Consider the following 22481-nt stretch of genomic DNA (forward strand, 5'->3'; position numbering starts at 1 on the left):
TTATATCTTCTTGAGAAATAAAGATTCCTAAACCTGATATAGGATCACTTTGTTGTCAGTCCGTCCGTCCGTCTGTCGGTCTGTCTGTCAATACCCTTTATCTTGGGAACGCGTGGAGGTATCGAGTTGAAGTTTAAACCATATACTCAGGTCTACGGTTTCTCGAAGCTGTGAAAAATTCAAACTTCTAAGTTAACACTTTTGGGAACAAATCAAATTATTTTATTAAATATTTTGTTTTGTTTTTTTTAAGTAGTTTTAGTAGTCACACTACTATAATTATAAAAATTATAAACTGAAATAGATGTCATATATTTAAAAAATCTAAGTTAACGTTAAAAAAAGATACGGCCGTTTATGTTGCAAAAAATGTATATTTCGACACTCTCAAGGGAATTATAATTTATAGGGTACTTCCCGTTGACCTAGAACTATGAAATTTGGCAAGTAATATCGTCTTACACTACAAGTACAGGGAAAAGTCAGAACTATACAGTTGTAAAAAATAAATATAAATAAAATAAGAAATAAGTTAAATTTGAACGGAGCCCTAGGTCAAGTCCGACTTGCACTTGTCCGGTTTTTTACTACCAATTTTGCGATAGGACCCTCTTAATGTCAAATTAAAGTTTCTTGGACTGTTACAATTGGTATACTCGTACTAAGCTACGATTATTATAATATACCTATTAAGCCAATGTGTTTGTTATCGTTCAATATCCGCGCGGGGTCATCGCAATCGGTCACCGATAAGCCTCACTGCTTTTCGCGGATTGTTTGTAAACTTCGCTATAAACAATTGGCCGCTTCAGTTGTTTCCGAGTTCATCTTGGCTAAGCCCCCAGGCACACGACATCAACTATCCCTAAACGCTTAAAAACTATTTATTTATTTTGTAGGTAATCTAAGTTGAATGAAGTATATTTTTTTTAAGATTATTAAAACTGCTTTATCTGTCTTGCGATTTATATGTATATATAAAAAAACAGGATTACATACATATAATATCATTTTAATAACACAAGGCCTACTGTAAACTAATGTATGCAATAAATGATATGAATATGAACACCTTATGTGGTGCTACAGATTGAGACTGAGGGTATCAAAAATCGCAAGCGATATCGGTGCAGAGCCCATTAGGCCCAAGATACACTTGTAAGTTTTACTTACGTAAGGGGTATACACAGCTATATACTACATAATGAGAGATGAATATCATTGTCTCATTCTAACAAATAGCTTTGTCACTACTAGGCCTTAGAGTTCCGAATACAGCTGCATTAGGCGGATCAAGAACTTGAATGCGATTTTAGTTACATTGCGGTATTTAGTGGATCGACTGAATTCATTGTACTCTATGGAATATTGCATGCAAGTTCTTGAACAGTCTAAATGGGGCTTTGCAATCGCGGTTGCAATCGGGGCGGTGCTTTAGATTTTAGTATGCAACCGCACGTGTTCGTAAGCACTTAAACGCCAACTTGCAGTATGGAACGGTTTGCCACCGCAACTGTGTACGTAACCTTAGAACATGGACTACTCTCATCATCATCATAGTCTCTCACGGATTTTTGCCACGGGATTCTCTCTAATTTTAATTTAATAATAATTTATGACATTTATGTTTTGGGTCAGTTATTGAAACAATTGCGACCGCTTGCAGGTCCGCGGTATCCTCAACAAGCTCACACCGGAAAAGTTCCAAAAGCTGAGCGATGACCTGCTCGGCTTGGAGCTCGACTCGGACAAGGTATGTCACACAGCTCTCTCTTTCGTTAAGATTATTGTAAGACTTATAAACTGAAATGTTTGTCATATTGGAAAGAAATGCCGAGTGCCGAAGACAGGAAACAAGTGTCTCCAGCATTCGCGCAATTTTTCCATGGTTAAATTAACTTAAAGGCTTATATTATAACAACTACCGCTTGTTTAATGAACTATAGCGTGACTAGAAATGTTTGATATACCAATTGTACATTACATAGCACGGTTGGTGAAGTAGTGTCGCTGCTCACGAATGAGGGCTAACGCGTATGAATTCGCCGCTAGTGGAGCTAGTGTAGATGGTGGTCTTTTCCATAGTTCGAAATGTCAAATGTCACTTGTCACTTCAATGACTGACAGCTTTTCTATAGTCTTTTGGACCACCATCAACAGAGGCGCCAACTGGTGAGCAAAAAAACGATAGCCCTCATTGCTCCCAGACAGACAGCACGATCCGCACAACGCGACGAATCATTATATTGATACGAATCTGCGCGACACGTCAGTGTGTGTATATCGGCCTCGGGTGTGTGTTACAACGATATGCACGTATATTGCGATGTTCCGCTCGCACACCGGAGCAGCGTGTTGATCCGCATACAATGTGAAGTTTCAATTAATTTCTGTATAATAAAGAATGACGTGTGTGCAGGTCCTGAAGGGCGTGATCCTGCTGATCTTCGAGAAGGCCCTAGACGAGCCGAAGTACTCGTCGATGTACGCGCAGCTGTGCAAGCGGCTGTCCGAGGAGGCGCCCAACTTGGAGCCGCCCGGGCAGCCGTGCACCTTCCGTCTGCTGCTGCTGAACAAATGCCGCACCGAGTTCGAAAACCGCGCGCAGGCCTTCGCCGCCTTCGAGGAGCGCGCGCTCGCGCCCGAGGAGGAGGAGCGCCGCCATCTCGCCAAGTGCAAGATGCTCGGCAACATCAAGGTACGAGGACCAAGCTCGGGGTAGCCCGACCCGAGGTAACCTCCGTAGCCTGCCAGGAGCTAACCGATCCTTCACATAAGATGCAATGTATATTATTAGGTGGCGCTCATAGATTAACTCCACTACGACATGAAGCTTATAAGACAACGGTTATCACATGTACGCGCTTCCGACTAATTTAATATGGGAACACGATCGCTTATTTTAGTTGAGTTATGTAATAATAAAAAGCCAAATTTGAATTTAATAAGATATTAAATAGTTTGCTACACAATTTTTAAATATGGCTGTATGCCAAATGGGTCTGCCTTTCATGCCTTTATTAAAAACAAAATGGCGGACGATATCTGTAATTTTACGGTATTTAGCACTTAATTCACCTAAAACTTTTTTTTGCAAACACCTAAAGTTTTTTTTTGCAAATGTAATGTTAATGCGAAATATGTATCCTATAGAATAGTATTTTATATACAATCGTGATATAATGCTGAGTGGCTTTATTGGGTACAAGATTGAAAAGCTTAATTATATCACTATTGTATACAATAGTTTTTCTACGGGTCAACAAAAATAATACTTTAAACTAGTAGAATCACATAGGTAAACAAACCAAAAGTATACAGCTAAGATACACGAGCAGCCGCGATACCTTCATCTTCATACTCGTACACGCCCCGGCCGCCGGGGCCCGGCGGGTTGGTCAACGACACCTTCTCGTAACGCATGAGGCCCTGGTACTTGCTTCTTGCTAAATTATTTTTTTTCTTTTTTCTCAGTTTTTTTTTCGATTTTGGCCATCGTACCCTATGGAGACTAACAAGCAAAGCTAAGCGGTTTCCGTAGTCTATGGATGTTGCTAAATTAAAGGTGTCACATGCACGTTTCTGACTTATGAAGCAATTGTTTCTACTATTCAACCTAAAATAAATAATTAGTTTGAACTATCGTTTTGTTTCGTTCTCTTGACCGCGGCAAATTGGTAAATTTCATTATAGTTGACTAAACCGTTTCGAAATGAATATTATAGTTTAGTTGGGAGCCCATACATGAAAAGTACCCAATTACATTTTGGTATATATACGAAATCTTAATTCAACCAGTTGAATGAGTCGACGAGTAGAATAATAATTTTAAGTAATGAACTAGTAGTATTTTGTATTTGTAATGTTCGTATTTGAAGCTCCGAATTAGTTATGTCGCTAAACGGTTACACGGTGTGGTCGGTTTCGCTCGGTACTTCACCTTAAGTGTAGTAAAATTATATTAAAAGTTAATATATAGTTAAAATCAGAGCGAACGGATAAAAAATGATGTTCAATATAATTATGAAATATAGACGGGATAAATAAATATAATGCGATATAATCGTAGTTCATCGGCGAGCTCGGCAAGCTGGAGATCCTGGCGGAGTCGATCCTGCACCGCTGCATCCAGAACCTGCTGGCGCGGCGCGCGGCCGCCGACCACCACGAGGACCTGGAGTGCCTGGCCCAGCTGGTGCGCACGTGCGGCCGCGTGCTGGACTCCGAGCGCGGCCGCGGCCTCATGGACCAGTACTTCGCGCGCATCGAGACCCTCTCGCACTCGCAGGAGCTGCAGCCCCGCATCCGCTTCATGCTGCGCGACGTGGTCGAGCTCCGCAGGGGAGGTGAGTCGACTCGACTCAACACGACACGAACAAACATAGACTAATATCGTCTTAGTCTAATTATCTGACCATATATGTACATATAGATCCGACACGTAGAGACCATTTGGAGAGCTTTGTTGCGATGTGAAACACCTGTTGGAACTCTTTCAGGGGACATTAATAAATACCCGTAAATTATTGAATTATTATAGAGATGTCAAACTTAATGACAAGAATTTCACAATAAAATCGTCATATATAAAAAAAATACTTGTCTAGAAAGTTTGTAGCATAGAAAAAATGTTATATACCGGTAAAAACCGAGAATGACATGTACCTGATAATTTCTTAAAAACTACCCACACAAATTGTATCATGCGATCGAAAATAATAGTAGATTTCGCATAACACAATTCATGTGAGTAGTTTTTAAGAAATTATCACGTAAATGTCACTCCTGGTTTTATTATAAATATGAATAGGATAATTAAGATGACATGTGTACAGGCTGGGTGCCGCGCGCCGCCTCCAGCCACGAGGGCCCCGTGCCGATCCAGCAGCTGCGGCCCGACGCCAGCCCGCCGCGCCGCCAGGACCGCGAGCCGCGCGACTCGCTCTTCCGCGGCGGCATGCGGTCCCGCCCGCTCGACGACGTGCTGGCCGGCCTGGCGCTGCAGCCGGGTAACTACCTCCCCCCGCCTCTATACAGCAGCCCCCCCACCCCGCCAGGACCGCGAGCCGCGCGACTCGCTCTTCCGCGGCGGCATGCGGTCCCGCCCGCTCGACGACGTGCTGGCCGGCCTGGCGCTGCAGCCGGGTAACTACCTCCCCCCGCCTCTATACAGCAGCCCCCCCACCCCGCCAGGACCGCGAGCCGCGCGACTCGCTCTTCCGCGGCGGCATGCGGTCCCGCCCGCTCGACGACGTGCTGGCCGGCCTGGCGCTGCAGCCGGGTAACTACCTCCCCCCGCCTCTATACAGCAGCCCCCCCACCCCGCCAGGACCGCGAGCCGCGCGACTCGCTCTTCCGCGGCGGCATGCGGTCCCGCCCGCTCGACGACGTGCTGGCCGGCCTGGCGCTGCAGCCGGGTAACTACCTCCCCCCGCCTCTATACAGCAGCCCCCCCACCCCGCCAGGACCGCGAGCCGCGCGACTCGCTCTTCCGCGGCGGCATGCGGTCCCGCCCGCTCGACGACGTGCTGGCCGGCCTGGCGCTGCAGCCGGGTAACTACCTCCCCCCGCCTCTATACAGCAGCCCCCCCACCCCGCCAGGACCGCGAGCCGCGCGACTCGCTCTTCCGCGGCGGCATGCGGTCCCGCCCGCTCGACGACGTGCTGGCCGGCCTGGCGCTGCAGCCGGGTAACTACCTCCCCCCGCCTCTATACAGCAGCCCCCCCACCCCGCCAGGACCGCGAGCCGCGCGACTCGCTCTTCCGCGGCGGCATGCGGTCCCGCCCGCTCGACGACGTGCTGGCCGGCCTGGCGCTGCAGCCGGGTAACTACCTCCCCCCGCCTCTATACAGCAGCCCCCCCACCCCGCCAGGACCGCGAGCCGCGCGACTCGCTCTTCCGCGGCGGCATGCGGTCCCGCCCGCTCGACGACGTGCTGGCCGGCCTGGCGCTGCAGCCGGGTAACTACCTCCCCCCGCCTCTATACAGCAGCCCCCCCACCCCGCCAGGACCGCGAGCCGCGCGACTCGCTCTTCCGCGGCGGCATGCGGTCCCGCCCGCTCGACGACGTGCTGGCCGGCCTGGCGCTGCAGCCGGGTAACTACCTCCCCCCGCCTCTATACAGCAGCCCCCCCCACCCCGCCAGGACCGCGAGCCGCGCGACTCGCTCTTCCGCGGCGGCATGCGGTCCCGCCCGCTCGACGACGTGCTGGCCGGCCTGGCGCTGCAGCCGGGTAACTACCTCCCCCCGCCTCTATACAGCAGCCCCCCCACCCCGCCTCTACTATACCCGGACTTCACACTGATGCGGCTCCCTCCCGCTCGAATACTATATATTTACCTACATAACGCTTGCCATATTGAGCTTATTATGGAATTTTAAACGAGTAAGATTAGCCCATAATTAGAGATAAAAATGTATGTATATAATTTTCAATGACCCAGGCTCATTGGTGCCGCCGCCAGACAAGCTGTTCGGCAACGGGTTCCCGCCGCGCGACGGGTTCCGGCAGCGCTCCGCGCCCTCCGCGCCGCAGGGCTACTACCACCACAACCGCCAACACTACAAGCAGGGCCGCGACCAGCAGGGCAACGGCAAGGTGAGCCCGGTGTTCCTTAACATCCACCGAATGCATAATCGCGATCTAAATACGCATGGAGTGTGCTAGTCTGCCCTCTTCTGTCTGAGCTTCTGTCTGTTCTCCGTCTGACAGTACGCTTAATTCTTGTCACCGCTTTAGAACAACTTATATCAGCAGTTTGCACATTACCCGAGATCCGAAAAAAAAAAAAAAAAAAAAAAAACAGCAAGATTAAAATAAAAGGTGATAAAAAAAAAATTTAAATAGGAAAAAAAATCGCTTCAATTATTCAGAACAACTTGAAGAAATTTTTTTTTAAGTAAAAGCTTTGCCAGTAAGTTGATCGTTTTAATAAGAGAAGTTTCCACGAATCCCTGTTCGGGTGTAATTTTTTATAACATTGTTATTCTCATAACATCATTTTTAATTAACAACGTAACAGCATCAAAAGTAGCGTATCGGACTACGCGTCATAAGTATCTCTAATTTCTAATAGCTTAACGAAAAGATACATTTTTCTTTATGTTGAATAATAGATCGTGACAGATATATACTTCTGAACGCGAATTGTACAGATATATATATAATATTGTCTTCGGTTACCGCGATAGTTACTCATAGTGCATATAGTTAGCGTATCGTGCGTGTAGTTAGGTGCATATAGTTTCATACGCTTCTATTGATGCCGACTATACAACGTTAATAATATAAAAAGGGGAAGTTGACGCTTCGTACCATGTACACCGGAGGCGCACTGGCGCAGGACCTTTTAGGCCGCGGACTCGACGTCAGCGGGCAGCACATAATTTTCATAACCCAGGTGCTATAGGGGCTAACACTTGGGGTATGAATCATGATGATCCAGGGCCTGATATGATATGGCAGGGCAAGAGTTAATTTTAGATTTTTGTAATACAGCAGGAGGCCCCGCGGCTGCACAAGGCGCGGCTGACGGCCGGCGGCGCGCTGGAGGACGTGCAGATGCGACCCGCCGCCTACAGCCTCATGTTCACCGCGTCCGCCAACCGCCTGCCCAAGCAGCCCGCGCCGCCGCCGCTGCTGCTGCCGCCTGCCCCGCAGAGTGAGTACAGCAGCCTGCCCGCCCTACAGCCTCATGTTCACCGCGTCCGCCAACCGCCTGCCCAAGCAGCCCGCGCCGCCGCCGCTGCTGCTGCCGCCTGCCCCGCAGAGTGAGTACAGCAGCCTGCCCGCCCTACAGCCTCATGTTCACCGCGTCCGCCAACCGCCTGCCCAAGCAGCCCGCGCCGCCGCCGCTGCTGCTGCCGCCTGCCCCGCAGAGTGAGTACAGCAGCCTGCCCGCCCTACAGCCTCATGTTCACCGCGTCCGCCAACCGCCTGCCCAAGCAGCCCGCGCCGCCGCCGCTGCTGCTGCCGCCTGCCCCGCAGAGTGAGTACAGCAGCCTGCCCGCCCTACAGCCTCATGTTCACCGCGTCCGCCAACCGCCTGCCCAAGCAGCCCGCGCCGCCGCCGCTGCTGCTGCCGCCTGCCCCGCAGAGTGAGTACAGCAGCCTGCCCGCCCTACAGCCTCATGTTCACCGCGTCCGCCAACCGCCTGCCCAAGCAGCCCGCGCCGCCGCCGCTGCTGCTGCCGCCTGCCCCGCAGAGTGAGTACAGCAGCCTGCCCGCCCTACAGCCTCATGTTCACCGCGTCCGCCAACCGCCTGCCCAAGCAGCCCGCGCCGCCGCCGCTGCTGCTGCCGCCTGCCCCGCAGAGTGAGTACAGCAGCCTGCCCGCCCTACAGCCTCATGTTCACCGCGTCCGCCAACCGCCTGCCCAAGCAGCCCGCGCCGCCGCCGCTGCTGCTGCCGCCTGCCCCGCAGAGTGAGTACAGCAGCCTGCCCGCCCTACAGCCTCATGTTCACCGCGTCCGCCAACCGCCTGCCCAAGCAGCCCGCGCCGCCGCCGCTGCTGCTGCCGCCTGCCCCGCAGAGTGAGTACAGCAGCCTGCCCGCCCTACAGCCTCATGTTCACCGCGTCCGCCAACCGCCTGCCCAAGCAGCCCGCGCCGCCGCCGCTGCTGCTGCCGCCTGCCCCGCAGAGTGAGTACAGCAGCCTGCCCGCCCTACAGCCTCATGTTCACCGCGTCCGCCAACCGCCTGCCCAAGCAGCCCGCGCCGCCGCCGCTGCTGCTGCCGCCTGCCCCGCAGAGTGAGTACAGCAGCCTGCCCGCCCTACAGCCTCATGTTCACCGCGTCCGCCAACCGCCTGCCCGAGCAGTAGCAGGCAGCAGCAGTGTTATGTGTGCCTGCCTGATACTGCCTAGCAGTACACCTGGCCACACATCGCACACAGCCTCACGCCCGAGATAAACGGCGCCTGATGACGACCGCGAACGCACAATAGCGTAGAAGTCGCATCTGCGCGGCCCTTTTCTTTCAATATCATCAAGAAGAAAGTTTATTCTTTATTAAATTAGTATAAAAGTTAGTTTAAGCTATATTTATTAGTTGTTAATTTCACCGTTATTATACTCAGATAGATTTCATAGTTTTAAGTTTATAAAAAAAAATACATACAGGAAACTATAGGTCTACAATATAAGAAATTGGAGCTTATTTACCTACATGTTTTATAAGACTGTTTTTTTCTAAATAAATTAAATTAAAAAAATATATGTATTTCAAATCCAAGTTAATAAAAGGGTTGGCTCCCGCGGGCTCGTCCCTCACGCATAGCTACGCCAATGCGAACGTGAAATCGTTCCGTAACCACTTGACGCCGACGCAGACCGCTATACATAGATTAACACAAATGTATGGTGGTGTCAGCGTCGAGCGTGCTTTCCGTGGTTCACGGGTAATAGTAATGTTCGCGATCTCTTTGTCGCGGGATATTAACTGATTTGATATTCGTAAGTAATTCGCGTACCCATTAAATGTAACCGAATATGAAATAGTGTTAATGTGTCTTGTATTGATTGACAGAGACGCTCGCGGGTGGAGCGCTGATCAAAGAGCCGGCCATCACCATCAAGCCGGCGCCCGACAAGAAAGATAAGCCCAAAAAGGACAAGGTAAGTCATTCCAGTGCCGTTTTTAGTACCTACCCGTAATAAGCTGAAGATATGCCGCCATAACCCCGTAAAACTTTTATTAGACTGACAATCGCTCTGACCGTTTTATACTTTTTATTGAACAACTAGCGACCCGCCCCAAACCTTTAGAAATTATACATAAACCTTTAAAAATTATACATACAAACCTTCCTCTTGAATCACTCTATCTATTTAAAAAAAACCGCATCAAAATCCGTTGCGTAGTTTTAAAGATCTAAGCATACATAGGGACAGACGGACAGACAGCGGAAAGCGACTTTGTTTCATACTATGTAGTGATATATTCAGGAACCATGATTGTTAATTAACCTTTTAACTCCCCCTGTCGCAATGTTACTTCGGCAACGTCAGCCAATAGTTCCATTAATATTGTTATTCCCCGTACAGAGTCTGAACAAAGAGGAAGCGTGCCGCCTGCTGATCGACGCGGCCACGGCGGCGGGGGCGGCGGGGGCGGCGGTAGGAGAGGCCGGGGAGGCCGGCGCCGGCGACGACGACGCCGCACTGCAGCAACACGTGCAGAAGATCCGCGACGCCGCGCTGCCCGACAAGCTGCTGCGCCGCGCCATCCAGGCGCTGCTGGAACACACGCTCGCGCACGAGGTATGTGCTCGTGCAACACCACCAATTTGATGTAGTGCAACTGTAGCCATACCACGAGTTTGAGCCTACATATTCGCTAACGTCTTCATAACTTACTTACTCTGCCAAATGAGAATCTTCCAATAATAGTTCTGCTAATTTACACAAAAGCGAACTGAACTGTATGTGAACCAAGAGTCTGCGTAACGTTAGTCGACCAAAAGTTACATCTACAAATAAATCACTGCGAACCGATGTTCGGCGAATCGTTGTCTGCGAATCGATAATCTGCTAAAAATTTCTCGGAGAATCATTAGGTACCCACATACAGACAGACGCGACGGGGCATTTATTTGTGTGATGAGCACGGACATTCGTTCCTGAGTCTTGGGTGTTTTCTACGTATGTATTTATCACGACACCTCCAAGATTCAGGAACAAATTTAATATCCGTGTTCATTATACAAATAAATGCCCTTACCAGGTTTTGAATAAAAAAAGACGTAGCATTGTGTAGCTTTTACATAAACAATTTTTTGACATCGGTCTTCGATACTGAAATTAGAATTGACTATACATGAGGTTCGCACATTATTGTGATAATGAACAATGAATCCGCAGGCGGAGTCGGACGCTGCCTGGGCGCGGCTGTGCTCGGCCACCATGGCGCTGGTGCGCGGCGTGAAGCGCAGCAGCGTGGGCGAGACCCTGCGCGCGCTGCCGGCCACGGACAGGCTGGCGGCGCTGCTGGCGCACGCCGTGCGGCACAAGCTGGTCACGCTGGCCGAGCTGGGCGCGTGGGGCGAGGCCGGCGCGCCCTACCCGCTGCTGCTCGACGTGCTGCAGCGGCTGCAGGAGCTGGTGGGCGCGGGGCAGGCGGCGGAGCTGTACGCGGAGAGCAAGCTGAACCTGGCCGCGGTGGTGGCGGGCGGGCTGGCCGGGGGCGGCGCGGACGCGGTGGGCGTGCTGGCGGCGCTGGAGGCGCGCGGGCTGGCGCACCTGGTGCCGGCGCTGCAAGTGCAGGCGCAGCTCGCGCGGCAGCTGCAGGCCGAGCCCGCGCCCGCCATGCTCTACCGCTGGATCAAGGGCAACGTGGAGCCCAACGTGCGACAGGTACCTAACCTATTCGACATTCTCGACCACTACGAGTACATATTCTTTGCCCGCGTCAGAAACTCTTCCGCCTCGCGTTTGACGAAACGGAGCGCGCCACCGTCAATGTTAATTCTCCTGATATGTACTTTTTATTCCTATGTAAATAATATTATATTATTTAAAAAATCGACGTAGCTTAAACAACGCATTCAGTATAATAATTAATTAGAGTATTTTTTTACAAATAGCAAAATCTACCATTTGATTTAATTTATGACCGTTGACCTCGTCAAATTCGTCCGATGCCGCCGTGATCCGGGTGGCCGAGGGGCTTATTAGGCACCCACCGCAATAGCAGAGGGACGCCGTTTCGATTCCAGCCCTGGGCACTGGAGGCCTTGGTCTCTTTTTCTTCGTATATGACATTTATTTCGGTTTGTTAACCTCGTGTAGCCCAATGTACTATGTACACTTTGTTTTACTGGAATTTCAAATTAAATTCAACCCTATTTAAAAATACCACTAGATTTAAACTTTACCACAAATATATAATTATGCTCCTTTTTTCACGCCAGCCAGCCGATTTACGATAAAGGGTCGTAACAGTGGTTAGACACATTACAAATAAATCAGGAGAAATGTCAATAATGGAACTAACTTTACATATTTCATCCAGTCTGATCTGTTTTGCTTTTCTCTAATTGCAATATCTCCATAAGGCCGCGAACTGGGCGCACGCTCCAAAACATATTCATTCAAGTTTCAGATTCGTTCAAAACAGATTCAAGCGCGCGTGCTGTCCGCGGCCTAAGTGTTTATCCTAATAAATGTGTAAAGAATTTTTTATTTTATTTGTAGCTTTTTTAGTGTGCCCTACCCTAGGTCCGATATCCACGCACTTGATCCTGGACAGAAATTAAATAAAATCAAAATTGACAATTTGGGTCCCTGATAAATTTTTTCAACATTTTTGAACGCGGATCATCAGTTGTTGAAAAATTAGGAAAGGTAGGTATAATTAGTGTTACGTAATTCCAGAACGCGGCGTTCGTGTCGACGCTGGTGGCGCTGATCGCGGGCCACGTGACGGCGGCGGCGGGCTGCGAGGCGGCGCAGGACAAGGCGGCGCTGGAGCGCGAGAAGGCGCTGGCGGAGGCCTACGCGCCGCTGCTGACCGCGCTGCTGCAGGGCCGCGCCGACCTGCAGCTGGCCGCCGTCTACGCCGTGCAGCTGCACGCGCACCACCACCGCTATCCTAAGGGTGACTACACACACCGCCACGCCCGCTTACCGCATCCTACACCGATTTGTTTAATACGAATCGAGTCCAGTCCTAGATCAGATGGTTTTTATGTTATGTGATCCGATATAGGAAATTAACGATCCCGCCGCGCGCTCCGGCCGCCTCGATTTCGGTCATACCTTTTTTTTTTTCAATCACCGGACGTATTATCCGTCCGGAATGGAACGATAGCTTCACGGGGCGACAGGTGACTCATTATGACAGTAGAAAGTGGTGTCAAATTATGCTCATATTGTATACTGTGGCGAGCCAATTTTGTCAGTAAAAAGGCGTGGAATTCAAAATTGTATGGGATATCGCCTCCTGCAAAATTGTATGGGCGCCTGGATTTTGAAAATTTGCCGTCTTTTTCTACTGACAAAGCTGGCTTGCCAGTGTATACATTATAATTTGTGTGACATTAACTAAAGAAAACTTCCAACGCAACCCTTTAACGAGCATAAAAGTATCAGAAGTTAGGCAAAACTATATCCTATTACTCTGGAATAAAGTTCGTAATCATCGTAGGAGTATATACTCCCTCTGCTTTATAAAGGCTTAAATGATAAAATAATAATAATAAAAAGACTGTTGTTAACCTATGATGACCACCTATCAAAACTATTTTGTTTAAAATCAACCTACCGTCATCACATTGACACCGAGCCATCCAAACTACGAGCGATAACACTCGAGCGCAATGTACACGCTCATATCCGAGCTACCGGGCGAAGCGATTCTAGCTGGCATTCCTGCACAAAATCCGGACGAGCTTTTAAAACTCCTTCCTAGAAGAAAGTGTCACTTGGTTATGCGATGACTAAATAATTTTATTAATCAATAAGATAATTTGTAAGAGAAAGGCAAGATAACACGTATATGTTTTTGCACCCTTAGGCATGCTGCTCCGCTGGTTCATGTACCTGTACAACCTGGAAGTGTGCGAGGAGGACGCCTTCCTGCGCTGGCGCGAGGACGTCACCGACGCCTACCCTGGCAAGGGCGAGGCGCTCTTCCAGGTGCGACCCCCTACCGTCTACACCTACACCCCACACACTAGTCTCTACTGCTCCCCGAACCGAACATTCATAAAAAAATCCATAAATCTTTTTCCAGTACAAAATCGTTTTATTTTGTATGAACTAGTATATAAGGGTTTTTTAAATCGTTGCATAAAGTACCTATATACTCGAAATTTTAAAGGATGTCTTGGCAACAATTTGAGGCTCAATATATTTACCTAAATAAAAATTAAATCCAACATGTAAGAGAGTCATTTGCCTGCGATCGAACAGTATAATTTTTAAAATAGTTTTTGTATACAATTGTATCTAACTGTGCATAGCAGTCCGTCCATCGTGTTGTCGTGCCCACTGGAGCTATCAATAACGGTGTCTCCCCTCCCCCGCAGGTGAACACGTGGCTGACTTGGCTGCAGCAGCAGGAGTCTGAGGAGGAGGAGGCGGAGGACTAGCCGCCTCGGGACTCCCTCACGGACCTCCACGGCCCCGCACCGCTTCTGTTTCGCGCTCATCTCATTATATGAATATGATTAAGCCAAATAGTTAAATAGCTACGTTCGTTACCGGTGACGCGCGACGCGACGCGACCGCCGGGTCCCGCGTCACTTAGGTCAATTGGTTAGGTTGTACGACGTAAAGGAATATTAGTATCTCGAGATAATTTTTTGTAGGCCTTTTACTCAATTTTGATACTTTTTACAAATGTATACAATGTATAGTGTTCGTATGGACGTATGGCTGCACCCGTCGGCGCTCTCGCGACCTCCTCCTTCACATTGTTACATATATATCTATATCTATTTATCCGTATATATGTATCACCCTATCTATGTATATATAGTATACGCATGCATATACACGGTGGCAAAAAAATAAGTGCATTCCCGTTCCACGGAGGTTGGGATTATACTGAACAACTTTTACTAAGGGACCAACCCCGAAATCGCGAAAAAAAAATTGGCTGTTTCATACATTTTGGCTGGTCCATTTTCTATGGGAGGGTAAAATTTTTTTTGCGATTTCGTGGTTGGTCCCATAGTAAAAGTTGTTCAGTATAATCCCGAAAACCACCCTGGCAACGGGAATGCACGTATTTTTTGGCCACCCCGTATTAAACCTTAAATCATTTTTTAACATCATGAACGTTTATTTGAATGCTAAATGGACTTAGTGTTAAACAGTAAGAATGCTTAAATTTCATTGTATTATCAAACTTTAGGATTTTATAACTAGTAGCTAAATAAATAAATAAAATATTTAAAAAGCAAAAAAAAAAAGAAATGTTCAGTTTCTTCGAGCGTAAGAAATGTATGTTGCGTGAGTTGTAATAAAGTCAGATCGAGATGCGAAGATCAGTAATATTGGTCAACTCAATATGTATTCATGGTGAGAAATAAACTTCAGTGTAATTTATTACAAAAACCAAACTTTGTTTCCTTTTACATCCTAATTGTAGGTACAGTCACCTGCAATAATAATTTACTCTTCGAAGGTCTCATAAATATGACACACTAATGGCTCTACAAATAAAATATGGTCAGATATTTTTGCGGCCTTCGTTGTGTAACATTTTTGCAGGTACACAATACAAAAACATGATATGTGCATTGCTACAGCATTCAAACCCAGAGCATGTTGCATGAAGCTGATTGGTAATAAGTAAAGGGTCACCCCACTCTCTTTTGAGCGTCGGCGTCCAGTCAGCGCTATTGAAAATGGCGTCAGCGTCACTGCGCAACGTTGCGTCGAGTAGCAGCAGCAGCCATAGTTGACTAGACGCCGACGTGTCGGGACACACTAGTGTCGGGTGGCTCAAATATGTAATATACAAACTAGTTTGTCTCAAAACTACCTTCTACTAGTAAATCACCGCGCAACCAACCACCTGCCTGACCTACCAACGGCCGGAGATAAGTGGCAGATATACATATAATTGTCAAATTTCGTCGCTCTCATTTTCCGGAATAAGCTCCTAGTCTAATACGTGAGTGGCACTGGCAACAGAAAAAGGAGTGAAATAAATACACCAAAATTAAGGCTTTCAGTTTATTAGTTAAACAAATATCACTTTTATTTACAACCAAAGCAATCACAAATAATAGTATTAACTAATCGTAATCACCTAAAACTACTTAACAGATTGAAATATTTACAATAGAATTAACAATCGTTTTAACTTAGGTTTAGAGGCTGGTAGACGCCGCACCGGGGCGGACGGGCGTCCTAGCGACTCCGCCGTCACTCGGCGACGTGGGGCGGCTGACCGCCCGCTCTACCGGTCACACGGCGCAGTCACTGCTAGAGGGCGCCGCCGGTCACATAGCGCAGTCACTGCTAAAGGGCGCCGCCGGTCACACGGCGTAGTCACTGCTAGAGGGCGCCGCCGGTCACGCGGCGCCGAGCGGCTGCGTGACGACGGGCGAGCGCCGCGGCGACGAGGCCGGCTCCGACAGTCGGAGCGCCACTTCCAGGTCGCGCAGCACCTGAAATTATTATATTTTAAGCCCGCGGTGTATTTTGACAGGATTCTCGGGACAAATATATCAGCCTGTGAATCAGTCGTAAGTGAGATGTAAAGGATGTCGCAAAAAGGACGCAAGATTTGAAATTGATGAAAAACACTTTTTTTTCGTATATTTGTATATATAAAATCTTAAAATACATAAAATAGGATTATTTGTTGAATAATACGTCAGGCCAACCTCTTAGGCTTTGCTGGCACATACGCACTTTTGTCAAAATTTTCTATGACCATTTTGCATAGATGCGGCTGAATTTCTCCGATGCAGCGTCGAATTTCCTCTTTTAAAGCACGAGTGGTTGTGGGCTTATTGGCATTGACTTTAGACTTTAAATAACCCCATAAAAAGAAGTCTAAAGGCGTTAAATCGCAAGATCTAGGGGGCCCATTCTGATCACCGAATCGAGAGATCACAAGACTAGGAAAATTTTCGAACCGTACCCGCCAAACTCATTACTTTTGAAATATTGTTCAATAGTAAAAACGCGTTGATCTTTCGTATAACCCGCCATTTTTACAAACCCTAAACATTCAGCTGTCAAATTGTTTTTTTTACGGTTGCCAGCACTAAAATACAAAAATGGCGGCAAATTGAAATCTTGCGTCCTTTTTGGGACATCCTTTATTAGCTCCGTTTGGCAGATCTACCCGGCGGTCTGTGAATTTCTTTCACAAGCGACTGTTCCTAATTATCAATTGCATGCTACTGTTTACATTATTTATTTCATACAATTGAAAGACAGTTCGAAATTAGTTATCGCACTTATGGTTAATGCCGCAGTACAGTCGCTCGCTAATCGTTTTGCAACCGCCGGTCGGACAGCATCATATCACAGGAAGTGGACAAGGAGAAAAAAGTTGCCCTATTCTTGTAATCTCTGAATAAGGAAGGGTAGAGTACCTCGGTCTCCTTGTGGTCGAGCAGCTGGAAGCGCGCGTCGAGCGCGGTGAGGTGCGCGAAGGTGAGGTGCAGGTGCGCGTGCAGGCGCAGCAGCGCCAGCTCGCGGAAGTGCGCGGCGTACAGGTGCGCCACCACGTGGAACAGCAGCCGCACCACGCGCCGCACCACCGACTCGAACATCGCCGGGAACTCGTTCGCTGGAATGTCGCACCGACACGTCACGTCACAAGTCTGCGACTATACGCGTACGCAAATGATGGAATGGGGTTAGCCGGTCGAAGATATTTACAGATGCCGCCAGTATAGGTTTACCCTGTCAATCATACTAATAGTACTAACTATTCTTGTTTTTTTTTTCTTTTAAGCCATATCCCATAGAACAAACCTAGAAAGAAACAGGGGAAACCTATGCTGGCGCCAACTATAAAAACCTTTGACAGTTGGGGACCCCATTAAAATACGAGTAGTCCTAAGCCTAAGACGAAAGTGAACAACCGCTTTTCGTCTCGATATAGTCCGAAGACATTGTGTTGAAGTAAACACATACAAATATGATTCAGAATATCTGCCAAGTTAAACCAGTTTGGCAGCACTGGCTGGTATAAACTTAGTCCCCATTTATATATCATGGATATCAACATTTATATAAATTATATTTGATGTATATTCTACTAAACGTAAGTAGGTACAGATGTAGTGCATAATAATTGTTTGCCATCGTATTTTCTCGGAAACGTTCGTATTTGTCATGCTACTTCAGTCAACCTCAGTAGTACCAAAGATAGATATAACTCCGTTATTTTACTGAGACTGACCGAGATAGCAAGACACGTTCGTGCGTTTCCGTGAAAATACGATGGCAAACAATTATGCACTACATGTCATTGATATGTCACAGTTTTCAATTTTTTGGTTGAGTTAAATGTAATGCCCACAGAAATAAATATACCATAGAAGACGCAAATGCATATACTTCGCGTGTCCGAACCCCGACCAAGCGTCGAGGTTGACCGTCGCTCTTTACAGTTGCAGTTGCCGGTTGTTGCAGGCGGACGTCCTTGAAAACTTACAAAATGCTTCGTTGCATGATAATTAACAATTAACTGCAACAGCCCAAAAATTGCGAGCATCCAAAGGCAAGAACATATTTTCTATCAATAAATAATTTTAAAATTATATTATTCGTAAATTTTGTATGAAAAAGTCGGCACGCTTGGTTTCAATACAAATCGTGGTATTTGCGTCGTCTAGCGTATATATTAAATCTGTGGTAATGCCCGTTCAACTAGGAAACTAATCAAATTATTTTATGAAATATTTTCCCGCCTCGGCCACCGGTGGACTTGGTCACTTTTCCTTTAGTGTATGATGTCTATTTCAGTTTGTAATGCACCTGTTACAACAACGCTATATGCAGTATTTAATAAAAAAAAATTAATACAAAACATTTTTATTTTTATTTTAAATTAACGTAACCATCATACCCCGAAGTTAACGGAATTCAACAAAAACACGGTGTATAAGAACTTCCAACATATTATGTTCGCAATTTTTCTCGCTCCTAAATCTTATTAGCGACAATACAGAACCACAAAAGGATTACAATATTTTAAGTCTCCCGCGACCTATAAATGGAATATAGGATAAAACGGCCGTCGAATCCAGGACCATCGGCTTCATAGGCAGGGTCACTACCCACTAGGCCAGATCGGACGTCAAACAAATACAGAAACTTGTTCACGGTAGGCCCAGGCCCGAGGTACCTTTTAAACCTTGACCTCGAAGGTACGATCTTTGATCACCAGTCAACGTGTCATAGTATCCGTACTGGTGTATCACGTCTAAATTTAACTGTTGGCGTTATTGGCGATTATGTCACTGCGCCGTGATTTAAGGATTTATTGTCGTGTCCAAACATGGCGCAATGCGTCATCGTGTATTAGACTTGTGTTGAACCTATTGTCTGAGGAAATGGCGTTTAATATATCTCCGAAGGTGGAACTGTTCAAATGTCGCCAAATATGAGCCTGTATTGATACAAACACGATTTTTCAATACTTAATTCTGTTTTAAACCAGTAAGTACCTTGATAGTTTTCTGTACAGTACAGTAGGACCTAATGCAAAATATCGTTAACTCTGTGTAAAGGATGAAACTAGGAGCGTCGCAGTATGCTTTTAGTTGAGCTGCCGAGCAAACTCAACTAAAGTCGCATTTTCATTGCTCGCCGCATGGGAAGAACTATGATTCTATGCGCTGTCCTGCGAACCTTGACTATCATCATTTTTGGAAATAGGTACTTCTTACAGAAGTTGTCTTTGCTAACCTGCATTTGGCCAACGCGGGGACTATAGCCCAAGCCCTCTCGCGCATGAGAGGAAGCCTGTGCCAGCAGTGGGGCGTAACTACACTCATGGACAAATTTAGAGGAACGCAAAAAAAAAGTTTAATTAGTAAATTTAAAATTACTTTAGGTGCTGTAATCCAGTACATAAACCTTTTTTTTGCGTTCCTCAAAATTTGTCCATGAGTATACGTATATATACATAGAGGCTGAACTATTATTATAATTGTTTTTGATGTCGTTCATGTTTGTGAAAACCAAATTGTGAAACTGGTAGATCAGGTAACACATTCTTCTGTTTTCTTTCCCATTTTGATTACCGAACTCTTCTGAGACGATTATGCCAGCTTTCAAAACGCTGAAAAAATCGTCCTGCTAGATAGCAGCCTTTGTAATTAATGAGTTTATATATGCAGATAATGTGTATAATAAACGTTTTGCGAGGTTACTTTTAGTCTGATCCGCTAAACGTTCCGAACGACTTCGCTCGACACTGTCGCCGGCGCGCCGCCCGTCAAAATTTAGTAAAGAAGAGATGTATGGTAGTCGACGCTGCCAGCGTCAGCAAATGCGCTAGGTGCGCTTTTCACGACCGAGGCGGGGTTTGTAGCAGAGCACTCACCGTATTTGGTGGGGAAAAGCGTCTCATCGTTGACGGTGTTCTGCGTGAGCGTCATCACGTAGTCCACATACTGCGGGGCGGCGACGCGCGCCTTTTTGCCGCGCTCATCCACCCAGGCGTACACGCGCCCGCCGGGGCCCGACATGTCGGGACAGCTGCTCGCCGTGCAGAACTCCGACACCGCGCCGTACACCAGGTTCACGTGCTCGAATAGCGCCAATGCTGAAACATCACAACAATTCCATTAATATCGTCATTAGCTGTAGTGTGACTGTGCGCCGTGGCGAGTGGCAGCGGGCAGCGTGGTCGCAAGCAGCAAAGTACATGCACTCAGACCGCTCACATGCGTTTGAATTTGTTGAACATGAACGTTGCACACCTCGCTCGAACTTTCACTCAGTGTGTACCTACACTAATATGTAAACTGATTCGTCGTCGATTTGTCTCGTAAGTATCGCTGTGTTGGCTTATCAGTTGTAACAACACGGCAATAACAGACAGGCTGAGGAGGTCCCTTGAAAACTTGCTGTTACTCACACGTCAAGACCAACATTACAAAACTGCATGGTACTTAGTGTGAATACATCATGCAAAGGCGACCGGAACATGATTATCGAACTTGTAGTAGGTAAGGACCTGTGAGTCAAGCCAGACTAAATGACAGATATGTTCTGATCATTGGTTTTTACTCGTATTGGAATGAGATAAGGTCTACTATTCTACAGTGTCGTTAGCCGGGAGCATCGACCGCGCAGGTGCTACCGCGGGAATGCCGCCGAATAGCCGTTACGTTGCGTTGCCGTGACGACGGCGACCGACCGCCTCGGTGATTCGGGAAGCACACGAGACAGGTGCGCCGGCGGAAATGTAGTTGTTTTGTGCTCATCATGTACAGGTCAATTCACCTGGGACCGTTCAATTCACCGAACGCAACTAATCGGATTGAGAGATTGAAAGAATGTGAAGTCAAAACTCCACTCCTGACTCGCAGAGTAATATATCGCTTTCGTTTAGTAAATGTAATTACGAGTATATAACGCTGTTAGTAGAATTTAGGTCTTAGACAGGAACGTCCGTTTTAGAAATCATCTTTAATCTGTGGGCACGGTCGTGCCCCGCCAAGACGAGACAAAGGGCAAAAGGCAGGACCTATCTTTTCTCGGCACGTTTCGTCGTAATGAAATGAAATGTATTTATTTGTAGTATTTTCGAACCCTCGTAGTTTCGGCTTGGATAATGCTAGAGAGCTGAAATTTTTAGTATACCATGTCCTATCCATGTCCATGTCCTAAGTAGACAAATGAAATGGCGACAGGTCATGGGAACCATTTGCGACGCTCAAATGCCTCTTCTTGAAGGGTAAAATAAACAAAACCATCATAAGACCTGTCGTCATGTATGGGTCAGAGTGTTGGGCCTTAAAGGTGACGGATGAAAAGAGATTGCATGTAGCGGAAATGAGAATGTTAAGATGGATGTGTGGTGTGAGAAGGAATGAGTATATAAGAGTAAGCCTGAAAGTTGCACCTATAGTAGAAAAAGTAAGAGCGAATCGCCTAGCGTGGTACGGACATGTAATGCGGAGGGATGAAAGTCATGTGACGAGAAAGGTATTACGAATGAATGTATCGGGAGAGGAAAACCGAGGAAAAGGTGGATGGACTGTGTGAGAGATGATATCAAAAAAAGATATAACACCGTAATAGATGGATACAGTCTAAGGAAAAAACGTGCCACGAAAATCACGAAAATTTGATTCTCGATCAGATGGCGCCACTACCTTTGGCCTACTCTCGTATAGATGGCGTTGACGGTTTCGTTTGTTATTTAACAATTTTAACGCATATCAGTGAAAGAACATGGGTCAAAATCATAAAAATAATTAATGCAAATAAAAAAAATCATTTATCCATATTTAAATACATTTTATCGTATTTTTATAAATCTTCATTTTTAGTTTTAAAGTGTGTCGATAACACTGTTTTGAAAATAAAATTATTATCGCTGTCTGTTTCTAATTGAGTTTATTAAATAAGCAAATGCAATGTCCACAACAGAAATAGGTCGGCGGTCCGGAGCCGGATCGCGGTCCGCCATTTAATGACCCCTGGTCTAACGTTTACACATTTCCTTCATCACAACTGTTCAAAAAGAACTTTGACCTCCGATTACGTAACTCACGCATGCCATATCCATATACAATACTTCCTCCGGACCTCTGACCGAAGTTTCGGTTTCAGATTCGTTAGGATTCGACATAAAAAACCATGTTTCGGCCGAAGTTACGGTTTCGGCAAAAAATCCGGCTTCGGTAGGACGCTAGTTAAGTACTACTACCTCCAGTAAGTATGAGTTTAGTGAGCACAAGACGTTTGGTAAATAAAGACTGGCGGTGGGCGATAGCGAGAGTCGAGGGCGCTCGTGATCGCAGATGCAATTAAGAAGGACGGTT

At 46.9% G+C, this 22481-nt stretch overlaps 2 protein-coding genes across 7 annotated transcripts in view; one reads left to right on the forward strand and one right to left on the reverse strand.

The window, feature by feature from the left end:
- The first annotated feature begins 1672 nt into the window (after positions 1-1672).
- LOC134741478 (eukaryotic translation initiation factor 4 gamma 2) lies at positions 1673-15068 on the forward strand. Its single transcript, XM_063674265.1, has 12 exons — positions 1673-1753; positions 2420-2698; positions 4070-4346; positions 4836-5036; positions 6467-6600; positions 7504-7663; positions 9548-9618; positions 10048-10263; positions 10864-11355; positions 12376-12598; positions 13517-13638; positions 14031-15068. Exons 2-12 carry the CDS (start codon positions 2483-2485, stop codon positions 14091-14093), a joined length of 2175 nt encoding a protein of 724 aa, XP_063530335.1. The 5' UTR covers positions 1673-1753; positions 2420-2482; the 3' UTR covers positions 14094-15068.
- A 605-nt stretch (positions 15069-15673) lies between these two features.
- Positions 15674-22481, reverse strand: part of LOC134741532 (MOB kinase activator-like 2) — a 103455-nt gene continuing 96647 nt past the window's right edge. For all 6 annotated transcript variants that reach the window (XM_063674351.1, XM_063674352.1, XM_063674347.1 and 3 more), the window contains 3 exons: positions 20030-20251; positions 17064-17260; positions 15674-16124 (listed from right to left, as the gene is read on the reverse strand). In XM_063674351.1, coding sequence (XP_063530421.1) covers positions 16029-16124; positions 17064-17260; positions 20030-20251 — 515 coding nt within the window. In that variant the 3' untranslated portion in view covers positions 15674-16028. The remainder of the gene's footprint in view (positions 16125-17063; positions 17261-20029; positions 20252-22481) is intronic.

The sequence above is a fragment of the Cydia strobilella genome, chromosome 5 (assembly GCF_947568885.1).
Source record: "Cydia strobilella chromosome 5, ilCydStro3.1, whole genome shotgun sequence".
NCBI classification, from domain to species: Eukaryota; Metazoa; Arthropoda; class Insecta; order Lepidoptera; family Tortricidae; genus Cydia; species Cydia strobilella.

Excerpts from the sequence above, each read along its gene's own strand:
- LOC134741478 (XM_063674265.1), top strand. The coding sequence starts at position 2,483 with ATGTACGCGCAGCTGTGCAAGCGGCTGTCCGAGGAGGCGCCCAACTTG. Across the intron at positions 5,037-6,466 it reads CCTCCCCCCGCCTCTATACA|ACAAGCTGTTCGGCAACGGG; the intron begins GCAGCCCCCCCA and ends TGCCGCCGCCAG. Across the intron at positions 12,599-13,516 it reads CCACCACCGCTATCCTAAGG|GCATGCTGCTCCGCTGGTTC; the intron begins GTGACTACACAC and ends TTGCACCCTTAG.